The sequence below is a fragment of the Peromyscus eremicus genome, chromosome 3, assembly GCF_949786415.1.
Source record: "Peromyscus eremicus chromosome 3, PerEre_H2_v1, whole genome shotgun sequence".
Taxonomy (NCBI): domain Eukaryota; kingdom Metazoa; phylum Chordata; class Mammalia; order Rodentia; family Cricetidae; genus Peromyscus; species Peromyscus eremicus.
Window position 1 is genome coordinate 59831592 of NC_081418.1, and position 19955 is coordinate 59851546.

A 19955-nucleotide genomic window follows, 5' to 3' on the forward strand; every position below is an offset into this window, starting at 1 on the left:
TAGGTGGAGACAGGGCTTGCCTTCCCTGAGGTGACCCCAGTGCCTACAGAGTCTTCCTCTGCCAGGAGCTCGGCAGGTGGAGACGGCTGGCCTGTGGATATGCTTCATGGTGGCCATGGGCAGCGTGATGGACCACTCTAGGGTGTGACGGTGATGATACCCCTTAGTGGGCACTATCCCACACTATATTTGCTTTCCGCTTCCTCAGGCCTGAGAGATGGAAAGGGGAGACTTGGAGCCTTCAGTTCTTGACAGTATTAAACTTAGGGGGCTTTGTAGGTGGTTCAGTGGGTCTTGAGAGACCCACGCTGGAAAGCCTTAAGCAGGAATGTCTTCTTCCTTTGTTTCAGGGTGACGCAGCACCCCAGTTCTACTCTGCTCTGGTCGGTCAGTATCCCCTGGCCTTGGAGCATCTCCCTTCTAGTCTCCTTGGACATGGCGGACTTTGGTTTACCAGATCCATCAGTCTCTGAGTACTGTGGCTATTACACATGCTGTTCTCTATCTCCCTTTTGAACACAGAACAAAACGTAATTTTTCAACAAACTTTTTCCTTCCTCCTTTCTCCTCTGTTGTGGAATAATCTTTTTGTACACTGTGAAGAATGTGTCGCTCTGATTGGTTTAATAAAAAGCTGAACAGCCAATAGCTAGGCAGGATTTCTGGGCAGAGAGGACGCTGGGAAGAAGGCGATGAAGACACCAGGAAACTTAGAGCAAGCAGGATGGGCAGTATGAAGACGAGGCAATGAAGCCATGAGGCAGAAAGTAAATTAATAGAAATGGGTTAAGTTGTAAGAGCTAGTTAGAAACAAGCCTAAGCTAAGGCCAAGCTTTCATAATTAATGTAAGTCTCTGTGTTGTTTTTTGTGAGCTAGCGGCCCAAAGAAAAGCCCGACTACACTCCTCTCAAGTAGCCCAGGCTAGCCTCTAACTTACCATGTAGCTGAGGATGATCTTGAACTCTTGATCCCCCTGCCTCTAACTCCCAAATGCTAGGATTACAGGCATGTACTACTATGCCTCACTCTTTCTTTCTTCTTAATGGCCACATTACAGTCTTCTGTGTGTGTATTTTAGAAGTCATTCACTCAACAGACCTCTGAGAACGGGCATTTGGGTTGTCTTGCCGCTCTGGCCCTCTCCTGTTCTCTTAGCTCTTGGGGTATGTCAAGGACCACTGCTGTATTTAGTCTTCATCAAGAACCTCTCACACACCTTTCCCTTTGCTCTAACCACCACCACCATGCTCTGTCTCCTTGTTCATAAATTCCAGCTCCCTCCAAGCTCGGAGACTCACAGGGTGAATGACTTCTGGGACAGGACATACACATGGCTTTGGTTAACTGCAGAAATGATATTTACTGGATTACTGACCTTGGGCATCCAGAAAGCATTACATTTTTCACATATGACTCATCCTGGCTAAATTCTTAATTCCAAAGAGTGTCAACCCCAGGGCACAATAACATCTAGGTAAACAGCAGATTGGTGCTGTGGCTGCTTACGTAAGAGTAAAGGGCCCAGAGCTGCTGCTTCTGAAAGAGAGCGTGGAGGAAGCAGGGGTGAGGGTGTACTGGTTGGGCCAGCAGTTTGTTTGGAGACTCGGAAGGTCTCCTCCTCCTCCTCCTCCTCCTCCTCCTCTTCTTCTTCTTCCTTCTCCTCCTCCTCCTCCTCCTCCTCCTCCTCCTCCTCCTCCTCCTTCTTTTTTTGAGACAGGGTTTCTCTGTGTAGTCCTGGCTGTCCTGGAACTCACTTGGTAGTCCAGGCTGGCCTTGAACTCACAGAGATCCGCCTGCCTCTGCCTCCTGAGTGCTGGGATTAAAGGCGTGCGCCACCACCGCCGCCCTGCAGAATGTCTAGTTATTTAAATACTGAAACTTGCAGCACTACCTGTAGAGACGTTTCTTAGAATGACTTTAAGACCCACCTTCTCTACTGTGATCACGTGTTTGCTTCTGTTCAATGACTACGAATCAGAGAATCTTAGGGGCTTAAAAGGAACCCTGAAGGTTACCCGGTTCAATGAGAATCTGCCAGCTCACAGGTCTTAAAGCCCACTTACAAAACCAATTGTATTTCCATAAATTTACAAAAAAAAAAAAGTTAAAAATGCAACTAAGCAAAAACAAAAACCATTTCTGTCTTCCTGTTGGTCCCGTGTGTGGGGGGGGGGCGGGGGGCGGGGCAGAAGGCAGGAGGGATGACTCCCAGGAGGAATGACTCCCAGGGTCTGGGGTTTCCTCTACAGTGTAACGTGAGGGAACAAAGAGTGGTGGGAGGCGAAAGGCAGCTGGGCAAAGCTGGAGGAACCTGGGAGGTCTCTCCCAGGTCAGCTCTGGATGCAGAATACAAGAGGCTGGGATCAGCTCTTCTGGGAACTCAAGGTTCCATCGGGTCTCGGGCTGAGGCTGCCCCCAACAGGCCATTGTTGAAATCACATGCTTGCTGGCTTCTGGGGTCCTGTCTCTTTTGCCATATCTTTGGGGTTTTTCCTGGGAGCACATCTGTCACAAGCAACTTGCTCACAAGTTCTTGGCTCAGTATCTACTTCTTAGAAAACAAGTGAAGACAATCTTACTTGATGTGATGTGTCTGTGTGCATGCACATGTGTGCATGTATGTACTATACATATATACATCTTATATACTGGATGTAACTTAAAGATTATTACACTGAACGTATACATATAGAACATATATTTAGAACATATAAATTAGAACTTTCACATGTAATTATAAGCCATATTGATAAAAAAAATAAGCTCCAAAAAATACAATTTTAATAGCAAAATACTCAGGTTCAAATTTCCTGCTGGGATAGACCAATAAAGTTTTCTTTCAAGAAATTATCCACCTCGACATCTTTTCTAATATTAATTATGTTTACTTAATAACCAAGAAAGACAATATAGGGCACCAGTAGGGAAGGGGAGGTTGGTACACATAGGCTTAGGCGCCAACCCACAGCTGACAGGCCTGGGTTCAAATTCTGCACCTCACCACACTAGCTGGGGGATAAAAAGTCCGTGGATTAAACTTCGATTTTTGTTAAGCTGGAATTCAATTTCTGTATCAGTACAATGAGTTTAGCAATAGCACGTTGCTTATGAGGTTACCATGGGGATACAGACAAAACCTCAGCCCAAGGTTTGATTCGTGGAAAGACTCAGCAAAGACCTGCTGCCGTGGCTGGATTGAATCCATGCAAGCAGCTGCCCCAATAAGCCATCAGAAGATCATGGAAGCCAGATATACTCACTTGCAACGTAGTGTCGAAGACAACAAGCTTTGAACTGGTTGGAACGATGTCATAACACTTATGTGACCTCATGAATCGCATATAAACGCCACTTTCTGAGTCTTCTGCTAAAAAGAAAAAGCAATGGGTTAGTTATAAGAAACAAATCCCCTTTCAGTCGACAGAGAATGTGTATGTGGGAGACCCACTGCTAACACTTGATGAGAAGAGGGTATCCACTCTTGCTAATTCTATTCAGGAGAATTCTGGAAGTTCTAGTCAGCACAATAGGACAAGATGGGGGGAAAGTCTACAGACTGAAAAGAAATCCCTCAAGCTATTTGCATATGATATGATTTTCTACTTAGGAAAAAGTAAAGAACCTGGTTGGAAAAGTCCCATATCTAAAAGAAACTAGTGTGGGCGGTGGTGGCACACGCCTTTAATCCCAGCACTCAGGAGGCAGAACCAGGCGAATCTCTGTGGATTTGAGGCCAGCCTGGGCTACCAAGTGAGTTCCAGGAAAGGCACAAAGCTACATAGAGAAACCGTGTCGAAAAAAACCAAAAAAAAAAAAAAAAAGAAAAAGAAACTAGTGTAGCAAAGCCACAACGAAGCACCGTTCCCAGGTCTTCACCTGCTCAGGTGAGCTAGCTGAGTGTAAGCCATCTTGCAAGCCAGCCATCGAGCTCCTGCTCCATGGTTCCAGTTGGGCTTCCTTGGGGTGTGGAGTGGGTTTCCTGGACAGAGCGAATGTCTGGAATGGCAAGCAGGCTTGCCTTCAGGCTCTGGGCAGTTAAGAACACTTGTTGCTCTTGCAGAGGACCTGGGTTTGCTTCTTGGCACCCAAATGGTGGCTCACAAGCGTTTTTAACTCTGACACTCTCCTTGGCCTCCGCAGGCACTGCAGCACCCACGTAGTGTATATACATACGTGCAGGTAAAACGCTCAGACACACAAAACAAACTAAAGCCATCCAACTAAATCATCCTGCAAAGTAGCACATCTCCTATGCAGTTCCTAATACTCTGATTTGGCTGGTTCCCACGCCCCCTTTCCCATCACTACCCCTCACTGCCTCTGGTGAGCAGGCAGGGTCCAGTGTGGCTGCAGAGACACATGACAAGGAGAGGTCTCATCCTCTTTCCTCAAAGCTAATGTGACCACCCATAAGACCACACAGTGGGTGCTCTGTCCCCACCTTGCCTCTGAGCTGGGCAGACAGGAAGTCTCAATGGCTTCTTCCTCTGAAAGCACTGGTCTGTTTTTCTCATCAACTTTCACTTTCTATCTTGTTAACACTGTACATTCTAAACTCCATTTTCCCTCCTGGGCAATTTCTTTGAGTGATCAGACTCTTACTCAAGTAATTAATTAATTAACTCAGTTTACAAACATCTACTGCATACGGCTTAGCGTAGGTTCTTCCCAAAGCTGACTCTAAGACCCAGGGGTAAGTGAGACAGGGAAGGAGAGAAGAAAAACCCTCAAAATAAGGCTGCACCTATCAGCAGGTTACAGTTCGACACAACTGGAGGCAAAGATGTGAGGGAGGAGGCTCGAGAGGCTGAGTACAGATCTGACTTCCTGCAGGAGACAGCACCCCTGCCTTAGGGGTCAAGGGTTATCCCTGGGGCATTACCTGTAGTTTTTTTTTTTTTTAATTTTTATTTTGCAATACAATTCAGTTCTACATATCAGCCACAGATTCCCTTGTTCTTCCCCCTCCCGCCCCCCTCACCTTCCCCCCAGTCCCCCCATTCCAATCTCCTCCAGGGCAAAGCCTTCCCCACAGACTGAGATCAACCTGGTGGACTCAGTCCAGGTAGGTCCAGTCCCTTCCTCCCAGGCCGAGCCAAGGGACCCTGCATAGGCCCCAGGTTTCAAACAGCCGACTCATGCAATGAGCACAGGACCCGGTGCCACTGCCTGGATGCCTCCCAAACAGATCAAGCCAATCAACTGTCACACTCATTCAGAGGGCCTGATCCAGTTGGGGACCCCTCAGCCATTGGTTCACAGTTCATGGGTTTTCATTCGTTTGGCTATTTGTCCCTGTGCTTTATCCAACCTTGGTCTCAACAATTCTCGCTCATATAAACCCTCCTCACTCTCGCTAATTGGACTCCCAGAGATCCACCCGGGTCCTAGCCATGGATCTCTGCATCCAGATCCCTCAGTAGTTGGATGAGGTTTCTAGCATGACAATTAGGGTGTTTGGCCATCCCATCACCAGAGTAGGTCAGTTCGGGCTGTCTCTCGACCATTGCCAGCAGTCTGTTGTGGGGGTATCTTTGTGGATTTCTGTGGGCCTCTCTAGCACTTTGCTTCTTCCTATTCTCATGTGGTCTTCATTTACCATGGTCTCCTATTCCTTGTTCTCCCTCTCTGTTGTTGATCCAGCTGGGATCTCCCGCTCCCCCAAGCTCTCTTTCCCTCGACCCTCGCCCTTCACTACCCCCACTCATGTCCAGGCTGTTCATGTAGATCTCATTCCATTTCTCTGTCATTGGGTGATCCCTGTGTCTTTCTTGGGGTCCTGTTTTCCAGGTTTTTTTTTTTTCTGCCCTGAAGCATGACTACCAGATGCCTGTGGGCAGAGATGGTGAAACAGGAGAGCATAGGAGAGCAGGGGTTAGCCCCCCCCCATCTGTCCCCCACAGCTCCCAGTGTTCCAGGGGCTGAGGCTGCGGCACTCCTCATGGAGTGACTGTGACAACAGAGTGACTGTGCCCGCTGTCCTCACACTGTCAAAGACACCACCAAGGGCAAGGTGTGGGTGGGCTTATGAGGGCTCAGAACTGGTGACGGCTGAGTGCATGGGTAAGTGAGTCAGGCTGCTGCGATCCTTTCTTGAAATATTTATCTCCCACAAACGTGGGGTCCCGCCCAGGAAGATCAGCAACACTGTAGTGCTAGGATAGAAGCCAGGAAGGTTCTGTGCAGGGGGCCATGCGAGGGGGCCAACAGGCAGCATTGGAACTCATGGAACACGGCTGGGTGGTTGGCAAAGCCATGCCTGGGTGAGCACTGGAGAGGCAAAGCCCCGGGTGTGTCCTGAGGACCCCATGCTGTTAACCGAGCATAGCTCTGTTGCCTTCATGGTCATCACATCCCTCATCATCTGTGGGTTGTGTGAAAACTCTCAGGGGGGTTCTAGTCCCTCACCCGGCAGTGTTACTGGTACTTATAAGCAGTGACTGACTTTTTCCAAGCATTGCTGCTGGAGCAGATTAATTAATTCAACCACTACCCTCAGAAAGAATTTAGACATGTAGAATTGTTAGTTAAGGTTAAGATATTTTTGTTAATGGCTTTGAGGTAGAAAATCTTGGGGAACAATTTAAAGTTTAGAAAGACACACTTTTAATGGTTGGGTGAGGGACTTGTTGAGATCAAGAAGTAAGAACAAAGACAGCCCAGTTATTATTAGGTGACGTGCTTTTCTTGCTATAGATGGGTTGGTGATCAAAAGTGATGATTAATTCCTTATACCCATTTCTGCCCTCAGCTTCCTGATATAAAAAATGGTTGATGAGTGGGTATGCACCCTGAGGATTAAAAGTTGAGTTGACTGATTGTTTTTCATATATAAAAGTTTAGATTTGTGACTCTTTTAAGATTTTTTCATAAGATTACCTTTTGCAATAAATAATAAAGTGATTGATCCTTTCTTTGTAACCGCAAAACGCAGCCTTCCAGTAAAGAACTGGCTGAAAAAATATTTTGCTTGCTTACACTCTGTTAATCTATAACAAGTTCCTTGGACATGAATGTTTGTGGGTTCTTGGGAATAATCTGTTTTCATCTATAATACAAAAAATGTTAATCATGTAAGGGATATGGAAAACATTGTTTTTTTTTTTTTTTACTTGTATTCATTGTAATCATTCACTTAAAAAATAGATTATAACCACATTGTAATTTTTATATTGGTTGAAAGATTTTGCTGGGGTACATAAGCTGTAAGGAAAAAAATTAAGAACACACAGAAGAGATACACCTGGATAGAGGTAAGAAAAGAAATAGAGAGAAGAAAGATGATAGAGACTCTGAAAGTGCACGTGTGTGTGTGTGTGTGTGTGTGTGTGTGTGTGTGTGTTTCCTTTTTTGAAGGCCTCAGAGAGGTAAGTTTTGCCCCACTTGCCAGCCCCAGAGAGGTAAGTTTTATACCCTCAGATAGAAAAGTCAAACTGAGTGATTAGTCTGCCCGACTCCGTGGCTCCCCCTCGATTCCTGAGCTGCTGAAGGCTGGTCTTCACAGCAGCAGTTCTGATCCATTTCAGCCATCCCATCACTGTTAGTACCCGGTTTCTTCATAGCCTGTTCTGTGGGCGAGCAGTTTGGTCTAGTACAATTACCCAGCACCCAAGTTACCAGCTGCTTGCTAAATATCTACACTTTCAGAATTCAGATGAATGAAATTGAGACAGACACTAGCAACAATAAAATATAACCCCAAAGGACACTTTACAGGACATTTTGTTCATTAGTTAAATCAAGACTTTTGGGTTAGAGTGTAGACGGGCAGTAGAATGTTTGCTTCTCAGGCACAGGCCCTGAGTTAGACCACCAGCATCCCCACCAAAGCCAAGCAAACAAGCCAGGCTTTTCAGAAGAACTGTGCATGCTGTACATGCCTATAACTCTCTGAATATCTAGAATAAAAACATGAAAAAACTATGTAGTAGGATTGCTCAAACTTAAATTTTTTAAAATCTGTAAATTTTGTGTTGAATTTTGTGTTAAACATGTTTTGAGCATAACCATCTTAATTCCTCTTGATTAAAAAAAGTTTATGTGTACGTGTATCTCTGTTGAGTGTATGCCACATGTGTGCAGGTGCCCATAGAAGCCAGAAGAGGGCATCAGATCTCCTGGAGCTGGATACGGGCAGTTGTGAGCTATCCAATGTGGGCACTAGCAACCGAACTTGGGTCCTCTGGAAGAGCTGAGCCATCTCTCCAGCCAGCCCCTCTCTCCCCTTTTATTCTGCGGGCTCTTACATTCAGAGTAGGTCCATCCTCGTGGTTAATCCTCTCTAGAAATGCCAACATAGACACACTCAGATGTGTCCTTAATTCAGGTGCTTCATGGCTGGTGAAGTTGATAATTAAGATTAACAATCACAGGGCTCAACAGCCAAGGAGCTTGCCACCAAAGCCCGAGGACCTAAATTTGATGCCTGAAACCCACATAAGGGTGGAAGAAGAGAACCAAGGCCTCAAAGTTGTTCACTGACCTACACACACACACACACACACACACACACACACACACACACACACACACGGTATGTGCTCTTTGCTCCACCTCATGCACACACAATAAATAAAAATTTAACTAAGATGAACTACCATAAGTCCACCTCTTGTCAACCTGACACATAAACACCCCTCCTAAAACCAAAACATTCTACCACCGACCTCTGAAATTAATTGCTTAAAGCCCAAGGCCAAGTCTCTTCCCAGACTCAAGGCAAACTCAACTATGGGTGCCTGTAAAATGTAAAAACCAAGCCAGGCATGGTATTATGCAGCTATAACCCCGGCACTTGGGAGGCAGAGGCAGGTGGATCTCTGTGAGTTCAAGGCCAGCTTGGTCTACAGAGCAAGTTCCAGGCCAGCCAGGGCTACAAAGCAGCCACGCAATCCTTGACTCCACCTTTATGAGAATGTCTCTTCCGGGGAGACCAAAAGTCACTCAAATCTCTGCTTTGGTTTTGCGTAAATTCTGATTATAAATTTGGTTAAAAGCAGCAAGCAGTATTTGTGCCACAGCTAAATACCATGCTGCCTTCAAATTTCCTCCATCTTTAGAGGCTTCCAGTCTTTAAAGCATAGAAAGGTAGAGACAAGTTCTTTGCTGGAATATAATATGGTCTCAAATCCAGTCCTCTTGGCATTCTGGTCTTCTAAGCTCCCAGTAGAATAGCCTGTTAAGCTCCAGAGTTTCACAGCTTGCATCCTCAACATTTGCATATTCTCTACATCTCTGTTCCAAAGGCTTGTAAAACAGTATCAAACAGTCAACAACAGCCCAGCTTCTCTTGTGCCAATCGATCTTCAGTTACTTAAAAAAAAAAAAAAAAAAAAAAGCTTTAAAAATTTATTTATGGGCGGGGCGGTAGTGGCACACGCCATTGATCCCAGCACTCGGGAGGAAGAGCTGGGCGATCTCTGTGAGTTTGAGGCCAGCCTGGCCTACAGAGCGAGATCCAGGACAGGCACCAAAACAACACAGAGAAACCCTGTCTCGAAAAACCAAAAATTATTTATGTTTATTCATGTGAGAAAGTGTGTGTGTGTATGCACGAGGACAGTGTCTTTGGAGGGTAGAAGAGGGTGTTGGATCTACTGGAGCTAGAGTTACAGGTGGTTGTGCATGGCCTTGTGTGGGTGCAGGGAACTGAACCAGGGTCCTCTGGAAGAGCACCCAGAGCTCCTAACTTCTGAGGTGTCTCTCCAGCCTCATGTATACTAGTTACTGCTGTGTCACTGTGGCAAAATACCAAACAGAAGTAATTGAAAGGACCAAGGATGTATTGTGGCTCAGCTTTGGAGATCGTTGTCCATGGGAGGCTGCCTGTGTGTTCTGTGATGCAGTGTACCTGTGTGAAGTACAGCACATTAGCTCCCAGCAGCCAGAGAGCAGGCCTGTGCTGCGGGCTTCCTTTCCCCTTACTTCCTCTGGGCCCCAGCTTAGAGAGCTGTACCAGCCACAATATTCAGAAAGAATCTTTTCTCCTCAGTTAATTCTCTCTGGAAATGACCTCAGACGAACCTGGAAGTGTGCTTTACCAATCTCCTAGGTGCCTCCCAATCTACAGGAGTAGACAGTTGAGATTCATCATCCAGCGGCTCCACAAATAATAAATAACTGTCACAAATAATAAACCAACCTTGACACACGATTATCAGCTTTCACTTATTAGGTGTCCTCATTAGCTTTAACTGTCCACTTGACACAGCCCAGAGTCATCTGACAGGAAAGCCTCAATTGAGGAATTGCCTAGCCAGACTGGCATATAGGCATGCCAGAGAAAGGATGACTTGATTGTTAATGGATGCGGGAGGACCCTGCCCACCGTGGGCAGCACCATCCCTTAGGCCATCTAAGGAATCTGGCTAAGCACGAGCCTGTCGGGTGCTGGTGAGCAGTGTCCCTGCACAGTCTCTGCTTTAAGTTTCTCTCCGGACTCTCCTCAGTGATGGATTGTGATCTGGAAGTACAAGGCAGATAAATCCTTTCCCCTCCATGACGATTTGGTCAAGGTGTTTTTCACAGAAACAGAAAGGAAAGAACAGTCTTTGTTCTTCCCCTCGTGTCCTCTTTAGCTTAGGAGCCCAGCTGCAGCAGCCCATAACCACCATGCCTGCTTGTGTTCCTTCACATCAGCCACAAAGACTTCCCCTTCTGTTTGATGACCTTGACACTCCTAAGGAGGGCAGGTAGGCAATCTGGGGGTTCTGATGACTTATCTTGGGGTTTTCCCTCATCCCTCATCAAGGACACAAAAGCTAACGTGGCTGACTCACCAACTTTGTCCCCTGGCTGGGGATGTCTTCCTCAGGGTCCTTATTCCCTTACTGTGCTGTGGTCTCTGTAAGGAGCCCACACTTGGTCGGTAGCTGCGGAATTGGGCTCCATCTTCCTCAGGGCAAAGCATCTATGTAATCTGGCCTAGTTCTCCTGGGTTGTAACAGTCATATGCAGCATTGCTCAGAGGCTGGGCCTAGCCTACTCAGGCAACACACCCTCTGTGGATACACCTGCGTGAGCCATGGAGCTCATCTCTGGTCTCACACAGCCCTGAGTCAGCGCTGGCTCTACCTGCCATGGTCCACCTCTAGTCACCCTGATTGGGAAATGAGGCCTTATTAGAACTCTGTGCTTCCTGGATCAAAGGCAGGCATGGGGGAGCCAGACTCCCCCTGAAAAGACGTACGCAGCCTCTGGGTCACAGGGAGCCACGTTCCCCACAGTTAACAACATCTTGTATTAGCAAGGTATGCTTCTTACATAATGAACCCACAGGGTGCACCAGATACTAACTAAGTCCCCGCACTGCTCAGATTTCCTTCGTTTCCCTCATGTCCTGTTTCTCTCACAGGATCTTACCCAGGATTCCACACTACACTCAGCCATGTCTCCTCGGGGGCCTCTTGGCTGTGACAGGCTCTGAGGGCCTCTGGAGGTTACCTCACAACTAGGATTAAGTCTGATGTATCCTCACGAGTAGACTGACTTGTAGAAGATCCACGACGTTTTTAAAAATGAAAAAAAAAATGACTAAATTAAGCAAAATGGTAAACAGGCAGGATCAATGATAAAATGTCCACTGGTTTGGATGGAGGACAGATTGCCATGGATACAGAGCAAAGCTCACAACCACAGAAACACCTGTATGCAAAGTCAGGCAAACAAAGTTTGTGCAGATCTCTGACTCTCAGAGGAGTCATGTCCACCGTTTGCATTATGGTTAAGTCCCAAATTGCTTTTGAGGTTGGAGAGAAAATAAGTAATTTGGAGTTAAACAGAAAAAAAAATTAAAATCAGCCCAAACAAAGGACCCACCCATCCAAAGCAGCTTGTTCAGAATGCATCATTAAAATCCTGAGTAGTGGGAAGTCCAGACTTAGGCCGAGTGTTCCAGGGTCTCTCCCTGTCTGTGGAACACTACAGCACTCCACTCTTACTTTTGTGTCTTGCACATCACGCCTAGATGCACTCTGACTGGTCCTTGAAGAACTGGCTCGTCAGGTGGAGAGAGGCAGTCCACTCTCTGACCTGTGTGCCAGCCCAGTGTTGCTGTTGAAGAACAGACCAGAAGGCAGCAAGCATCCCCACAGTGTGACGTAAGAGAAAAGTCAACAAAACCTGGAAGGTGCAACATCTCAGTTTAAATGCAAACCATGGTAAACACTAAGTGGGAATATGTGCAGATGAGATTTCTCTCTCTAAAACTGGATTTGATGATCTAACACCGTGGACTCCATGACTTGATGCCCTGTCTATCTAGCCCCATCCAGCCCCCTCAGTGGACCCCATTTAATTCAAGTTCCTAGGAGTCTAGATGGACCCTATCTGTCTGTCTCTACTGGGACACCCTCTGCACACCACCCTACCCAGTCTCATGCTTTGGAGTCATATCAGTATATCCTCAAAGGAAGCACATGGACTTCGGGAAGTTGTCTTTGGAAAGGTGTTTCCATGGAGTCCCACTGTGTCTGTGCACACACTAGGTGCTCTTCTGTCTGTGATCTACTGCATCCTTTCAGTAGTGGGCTGAACAGTGATACCCTGCTCCCAGAATGGCCACTTAAAATATCCTAATGCAACTGTTTTATAGTTAGGGATTTTCAGATGTCAGACCCTTACACATGACAAGGAGCTTGTGACCAGACCATTCTGGACTTGGGACCATAACACGTCCTCATGAAAGAGAGAAGGGTCAAAAGAGACCCAGGGAGAACATGAAGACTGTGCTGGACACCAAGGAATCAGCAGAAGCATAGAGAGGGGGTGGGAGATGGGGAAGCAGAGAGAGAGAGAGAGAGAGAGAGAGAGAGAGAGAGACAGAGAGAGACAGAGAGAGAGAGAGACAGAGACAGAGACAGAGACAGACAGACAGACAGACAGAAAGGGGTGTGCCTGGGAAAGATTCTCCTCCAGCCTCTAGGGCTGCTGATAACTTTTATCAGACTGTGACCTTCAAAACTGTGGGAGAAAAAATTTCTGTTGTGCACTGCAGATTTGTTGGAGGCCTCCAGACACTAATATACCTTCAAAGATCAGCTCGAAGAACACTTCCTCCCTCAACACCTTACAGTTGGACTTAATTGCTGCCTCTCTGACATGTCCATTAGTGCTTTATGAGCAGTTCCCAGTGGGAGCCCTCACATGCCCACGGCATTTATAGGCCTGGCTCTTCCTGAAACTGTAAACTGTCCGGGGCAGCAAGCATGGCTCACTTTTCTTTACATCCGGGCACTCAGCGAGTTTCCATAAATGTCAGACACAAGTCACAGCTGGCTAAATCATGAGCCACTGAGAAATGCACAGATCAACTGTGACAGGAGCAAGTGAGAATCTGGGGCCCTGTGCTGATTCTGTCAGAGACAAAAGTGACAACAAGCAGGTTTAAAAGATTACAGGGGAAGGCTCCCAGGGCCCAAAAGGGAAGGTGGAGACTCCTGCAAGCTGTCCTGACCTCCATCCACATGAGCACGGTGACATGAGTGTACCCTGTCCCCAAGGACCACTGGTGAAGCTAGACATAATGACATGTAAATAAACTTTGTTTATAGTATATGCCTTTATTATGTTATTGGAGAGGGATATTTGGGGTGTGTGTGTCACAGAAATAATGACCGTATGGAAAGAGTCTATTTGTCTGCCTGTCTGTCTATCTAGGAAGATATGGGGTGTTTTCCCCTATCTGCTCCCTTTCTTACTGCCTTGACTCAGGGTGTGTTACTGAACCCAAAGCTCTCCATTATAGCTAGGGTAGACTGACAGCTCCTGGGATCTGCCTGTTTCCACCTCCCAATGCTGGGGTTCCAAGCACATACAGTCATGCCTGGCTTTTTGTGTGGGTGCCAGGGATTTGAACTCATAGCCTCATGTTTGGTCAGCAAGCCCTCTTACCTACCAAACCATCTCACCAGCACAATATATATTCTAAAAGTTCTGAATATAGCCCACTAGACAAGTGCAAGTTCCTTACAGAAGCATAAATTAGTAATATTTCCCCAAACCACTTCCACAGAATTTTAATTTAGGAAGAGATTGCAAAAAATGTATACACTGCTTCATTTTTTTTTTTTTTTTGGTCTTAATTGTATGAAAATGAAGAGGAGAGTCACTATACTGTGTTAGTCAAGCAGAGGCAGGAAAAGATGATCAAAATAGCGGACGCTGGAATGAGGGCTAACAGTGTAATGGCTTCCTGGTGAACGTTAATCAAAGCTGAATGCAGGACGGTCGATGAGACGATGACTCAGACACTCAGACACAGACTCTTGTGTGTGGAGATAATGCCTACTGACTAACTCACTCCTGTGATGGATAACTCTGTCAGCTGACAGGATCTAGAATGGCCTCGGAGACAAACCTCTGGGCATGTCCACAGGGATTAGCATGCATTGACCTTCATTTCTGTTTCCTGACCTCAGAGGCAATGTGACCATCCACTTTTCACACCTACTGCCACAATGGTCTTCATGGATCCCCTTAACCGTGGACCAGTACACCTTTCTTCATTTAATTGGCTTCTTGTCTGGCACTTTGTCAAAGCAATGAGAAAAATGACTGATACAGGTACCGGCTGGATGGCACCATCGGCACCGTTGGTCTTGAGCTGGGAGCGGCCAGCCACGAGTGGGGCCGTGGTTCTAGAATGCAGAGCTTGTTCTGGCCCTGGCTGCCCAACCCCAAATCCCACCGATTCTTATGGTTCTATCCTAGAACACTTTTTTTCCCCTTTGGTTTTCTGAGACAAGGTTTCTCTATATAACAGTCCTGGCTGTCCTGGAACTCACTCTGTAGACCAGGCTGGCCTTGAACTCACAGAGATCCACCTGCCTCTGCCTCCCAAGTGCTGGGATTAAAGGTGTGCGCCACCACTGCCCGGCCTGTCCTGGAACTCGATTAGTCTAGAAGGAGAGCTGTCCTGTCATTCTTGGGAACGGGTACACATGACAGATGGTTGATCTCAACCAAAAGGGGGAAAGAAAAGACAGTCTCAGGCCATAGCTGACTTCCTCTCTGTCAGCTTCTCCAGGTCTCCTCAGACACAGACCACAGGAAGGGTGAAATGCCGGGCTGCACAGATCACTGTTCAGTCCTGCCTTCCTGGACAGGCTGCCACACCACATCACCACCGGTGTGAACTCTCCTAGCCTCACCCTTGAACAAAGTGCCGCTTGGAGGGATTGCTGCTCACAGCCTGTCTGTAGATGCCTTAGTGAGCTGTCACACACGGCTCCTGTTGGTGTTTGGTTTTGCCTTTTAACTCCGTTCTCAAACTGTCCACAGTCACCACTAGGAAGTGATTCCTGACGTTTTTTGTTTTTTCTTTGTCAGCACTGGGATAGAACCTGGAGCTTCAAACAAGTGCTCGCCCACTGAGCCACGCCCAGCCCTGACATCCTCCGCTTTTATCCTTAAGACGGAAGAGGGAGCTGAGAAGAGGGTGTCTAGACAGTATCTAGCAGGTGCCCAGAGGGTGGGGACCACACTGTAACAGGATGTGAAGTCGGGATGCTGGGGTGTGGTCAGGGTGAGGATGGATGGAGGGTGAAATGCGGATCTGGAAACTCAAACCAACAACTCGGTTCCAAGTCTTGAGGATGAGAAAGGGGCCCATATGGATTTCTGCAGTATCTCCTACAAGAATTTAAATTTGCTGCCGGTCATTACTATTTGAAATGGCAATGAGAAGCATGAAGGTATTTCCATGAATATTAGCACAGAATAGCTAAATACCATACTATAAACAACAATCATGACACACAGTAACCAATACTGTGGGCACTTAGCAGAAGCCACTGTTTTCTTTTAGTTCATGACCAGCATTAACCCCTAAGTTCTAAGTCCATAAGGAAAGCAAGCTATCACCCAACTCCACAGATGAAGACACTGAGGCCTGGGGGTTCAAAGAATTTTCCACAGAGTAACATGACACTATTAGTGAGAAGCCAGTTTCTGACATTCTAGACTGGACCAGGAGATGATGACTGAGTGTGGGTGGAATCAATTCAACGTTAGATACTCAAAACAGAAAGAGGAATAGAAAAAGTTATGTGCCTGGTAGGTCTAGAAGTGTAGGGGAAAAGAGAGGAGAAAGGATCTGATGTGGGCCCCATAATTAAGAATAAAGGGGTTCATAGAAGAGCAGGTATCTGTGGGAGCATAGAGGAAGCCCGTGGCAAAGAGTTCCACATTCCCTCTTCCTCCAGCCATGGGAGTGGACTTGCCCCCAAAGGGATGTTTGGTGAAAGCTGAGAAGGGTCTGATGCAGGTTGGGGTGCAGCTGGAGGCTCTCCTGGTATCTGGTGAGTAGAGGCTGTATGTGCCTACCCCACATGTCATCACACGGCCCCAAATGTCAGGAGATGGCGAGCTGAGAGCCCTGCAGTATCCTGTTGGCCTTTGCAGCTCTTTAGCTGACTACCTCGGGCCCTGCCTCCCCCAGGTGCCTCTACTCCAGGAATGCATCTGCTCTCAAAGATCCTGTCCCAGGACACTGGCCTCATCTGCTGCTGCAAACCAGCCTGGGAATGCCAACGAAGCAGGGGAGAGGGCCGCAGGAGCGGAGGCATGCTGGGTGTCGGCCGACATACGGTAAGGGCAGATCAGCGAGATGATGGCCTGCGCCTCTTACAACTTTTCCTAATGTGCTTAGAAGAAACATGGTGTGTGTGTGTGTGTGTGTGTGTGTTTTGTCTGCTTGACACAAGCTCAGGTAATCTTCGAAAAAAAAATTCAACTGAGAAAATGTTGGATTATTGGATTGGTCTGTAGGGCATTTTCTTTCTTTCCTTCTCTTTTCATTTTTTGAGACAGGGTTTCTCTGTGTAACAGCTCTGGCTGTCCTGGAACTCACAGAGATCCACCTGCCTCTGCCACCCAAGTGCTGGGATTAAGGGCTTGCGCTACTACACCCAGATGCATTTTCTTTCTTTAAAAACATTTTTTTTTATTTTTCTTATTTTTATGTGCGTTGGTGTTTTGTCTGCGGGTGTGTCTGTGTGAGATCCCCTGGAACTGGAGTTACAGACAGTTGTGAGCTGCCATGTGGGTGCTGGGAGTTGAGACTGGGTCCTCTGGAAGAGCAGCCAATGCTTTTAACACCTGAGCCACCTCTCCAGCACCCCCCCCCCCATCCTCCCCACCCCCGGCTGCATTTTCTTGATTAATTATTTGATGTGGGGAGAGGCCAGCCCACTGTGGGTGGTGCCACCCCTGGGCAGGTGGTCCTGGGTTGTTGAAAGCAAGCTGAGCAAGCCATGATGAGCAAGCCATGATGAGCAAGCTAGTAAGCAGGGTTCTCCCATGGCCTCTGCTTCAATTCCTGCCTTCAGGTTCCTGAGCTGCACGAGTTCCTGCCTTTGTTTCCCTTGATGATGGACTGTGATACGGAAGTGTAAGCCAAATACAAATAAACCCTTTCTCCTCAAGGTGCTTTTGGTCAGGTCACAGTGTTTATCACAGCAACAGAATGCAAACTAGGTCACATGAACACAGACAAAGTTAGATATCAATATAACCTCAGGGCCTAGAAAGTAGCAGAATGAGCCGGGCGGTGGTGGCACACGCCTTTAATCCCAGCACTCGGGAGGCAGAGCCAGGTGGATTTCTGTGAGTTCAACGTCAGCCTGGGCTACAGAGTGAGATCCAGGAAAGGCGCCAAAACTACTTGGAGAAACCTTGTCTCGAAAAACCAAAAAAAAAAAAAAAAAAAAAAGAAGAAGAAGAAGAAAGAAAGTAGCAGAATGAATCCCGTTAGCATTTTATTCTTGTATAAGTTTTTGTTGTTTTTTTTCGTTTGTTTGTTTTTATTTTCTGAGAGACAAAGTTCTCTGTTAAATACTGGATGTCTTGGAACTTGCTCTATAGACCAGTCTGGCCTCAAACTCAGAGATCCACCTGCCTCTGCCTCAAGAGTGCTGGGATTAAAGGTGTGCATCACTGCCACCCAGCTTTGTCCCAATTTTTAGATTTGGTTTTATGTGCATATATATATGCGCTCATGTATCTGTGCACACACCCTCGGGAAGTCAGATGACAACTTCAGATGTCATTCCTCGGATGCTATACGCCTTGTTTACTGAGACCAGCCAGCAACACTGTCCTTCTCAGGATACAGAACCCAGACACTGAACTAAAGCAACAGTAAGGACCACAGTCAGGTCACAGTAAGCAACAGCTGGACACAAGGACCAGGGGCCAGCAGCTTCACAGCTTCTTCCAATCTCTACTTTGTTAGGGATCTTGGAAAAGGACCCTGGGCAGAGCTCTCGGCATTTCTGGAGATGAGGGGAGACTCCCCGTTCTGTGTTGCTGCAGACTCCTCAGCGGACGGCATATCCTTGAGGCTCCTTTGCCCTGGCTTGGCTACAGCACGCTGTGTTTCAACTGCTCACATTCCTACGTTGGCACAGCTCTGGGAATGCCTTATGTGTACACTCCATCTTCTGCTTAGCATCCTCTAACTGCTGCCCTTCTCCAGCTCTGACTTACGGACAAACCAGGCCTCACGAACACCCCTCCTTTCCTGTGCTCTAAAGTTTAAATAACCAAGGCCTCCACGGTTCTATGGAATTCATTTACAAACAGGCGATTTTTAAAAATTACTTTAAAACTGCCTTCACTAGTGTATAATTGTGTGTGTGTGTGTGTGTGTGTGTGTGTGTGTGTGTGTGTGTGTGTACAGTGTGTATATGTATATAGAGACCAGAAGTCAACCTCAGCTGTTGTTCCTTAAGGTACCAACCACCCTGTTTTCTGAGACAAGGGCCCATGGAATCTGGAGCTCATTGAGCAGGCTAGGCTGGTTGGCCAGTGAGCCCTAGGGACCCACTGTCTCCACCTCCTAGGACTTCAAATATATGCCAGCAAGCCATATATATGTATAGTGTGGCTTCTGATGAACAAACTCAGGTCTTCACGATTGTCTGACAAGTACTTCCCCAACTAAAGTATCTCTCCCCAGGTTCTATAATTTGTTTCTTTTCTTCATTTTTTTTTTGGACAGTGTTATAGGATATTATTTTAAGGTGTATACTTCTGTTTATGTTGCATTTGTTTAACTCTGTGAAGCTGTGTTACTGTGCCTGTCTAAAACACCTGATGGTCTAATAAAGAGCTGAATGGCCAATAGCGAGGCAGGAGAGAGGATAGGTGGGGCTGGCAGGCAGGGAGGATAACCAGGAGAGATCTGGGAGGAGAGAAGCAGCAGCCAGAGGAAGAGCAAGAAAAGGAGAGGAGGACATCAGAGGCCAGCCACCCAGCCACCCCACCAGCAACAGAGAAAGAAGAAAAGGCATACAGAAGGAGGGGGTGGAAGCCCAGAGGCAAAGGTAGATGGGATAATTTAAAGTTAAGAAAGGATGGCCATTTGTAAGTAAGAATGAGCCTCCGTGTGTGCTTCAGTTGGGAGCTGGGTGGCGGCCCCCCAAAAGAGCATAAACAAACAAACAACAGGACAGGGTCTCATGTACCCCAGGATCAAACTAGATACATAATTGAGGATGACCTTAAACTTCTGATCCTCTTGCCACCACCTCCCAGGTGCTGAAACAGATTTACGCCACCACGCCCAGCTCATGTGGTGCTGGAGACAGAAGCCAGGGCTTTGTGCGTGCTTGCAAGCACTCGACCAACTGAGCCACACCCCTGCCGCGTTAGAGTTCACCTGTTTCAACAGGACTCAACCACTTTTTCTCCTTGGTGACCGGCAGAAGGGAGTAATAAAGGAGGAGAATACACACCAGTGAGGATCACTCAAGAAGTGACGGAAAAGTCTTAAGTTATTGATGCAGTCCCTGTCTTAGTTCCAACCTATAAACCAAAGTGTTTAGTCTGGGGCTCCTGGTTTCAGAGGGAGCATGGAGCTGGGGCAGGAACCGAGAACTTACATCTGCCTCACAAGCCCAGGCAGGACAGAGGGAATACTAACTGGGAATGATGCTAGTCTTTGGAAACTCAA

General features: G+C 47.0%; 1 protein-coding gene across 8 annotated transcripts in view; it reads right to left on the reverse strand.

Annotated features, from left to right (window-relative positions):
- The window catches only part of Prkag2 (protein kinase AMP-activated non-catalytic subunit gamma 2), a 270128-nt gene that overhangs the window by 26591 nt on the left and 223582 nt on the right, over positions 1 to 19955 (reverse strand). For 5 of the 8 annotated variants that reach the window (XM_059257744.1, XM_059257745.1, XM_059257748.1 and 2 more), the window contains one exon: positions 3262 to 3368. In XM_059257744.1, the coding sequence (XP_059113727.1) occupies positions 3262 to 3368 (107 nt within the window). The remainder of the gene's footprint in view (positions 1 to 3261; positions 3369 to 19955) is intronic. The other 3 variants (XM_059257747.1, XM_059257746.1, XM_059257752.1) reach the window with 1 other exon arrangement.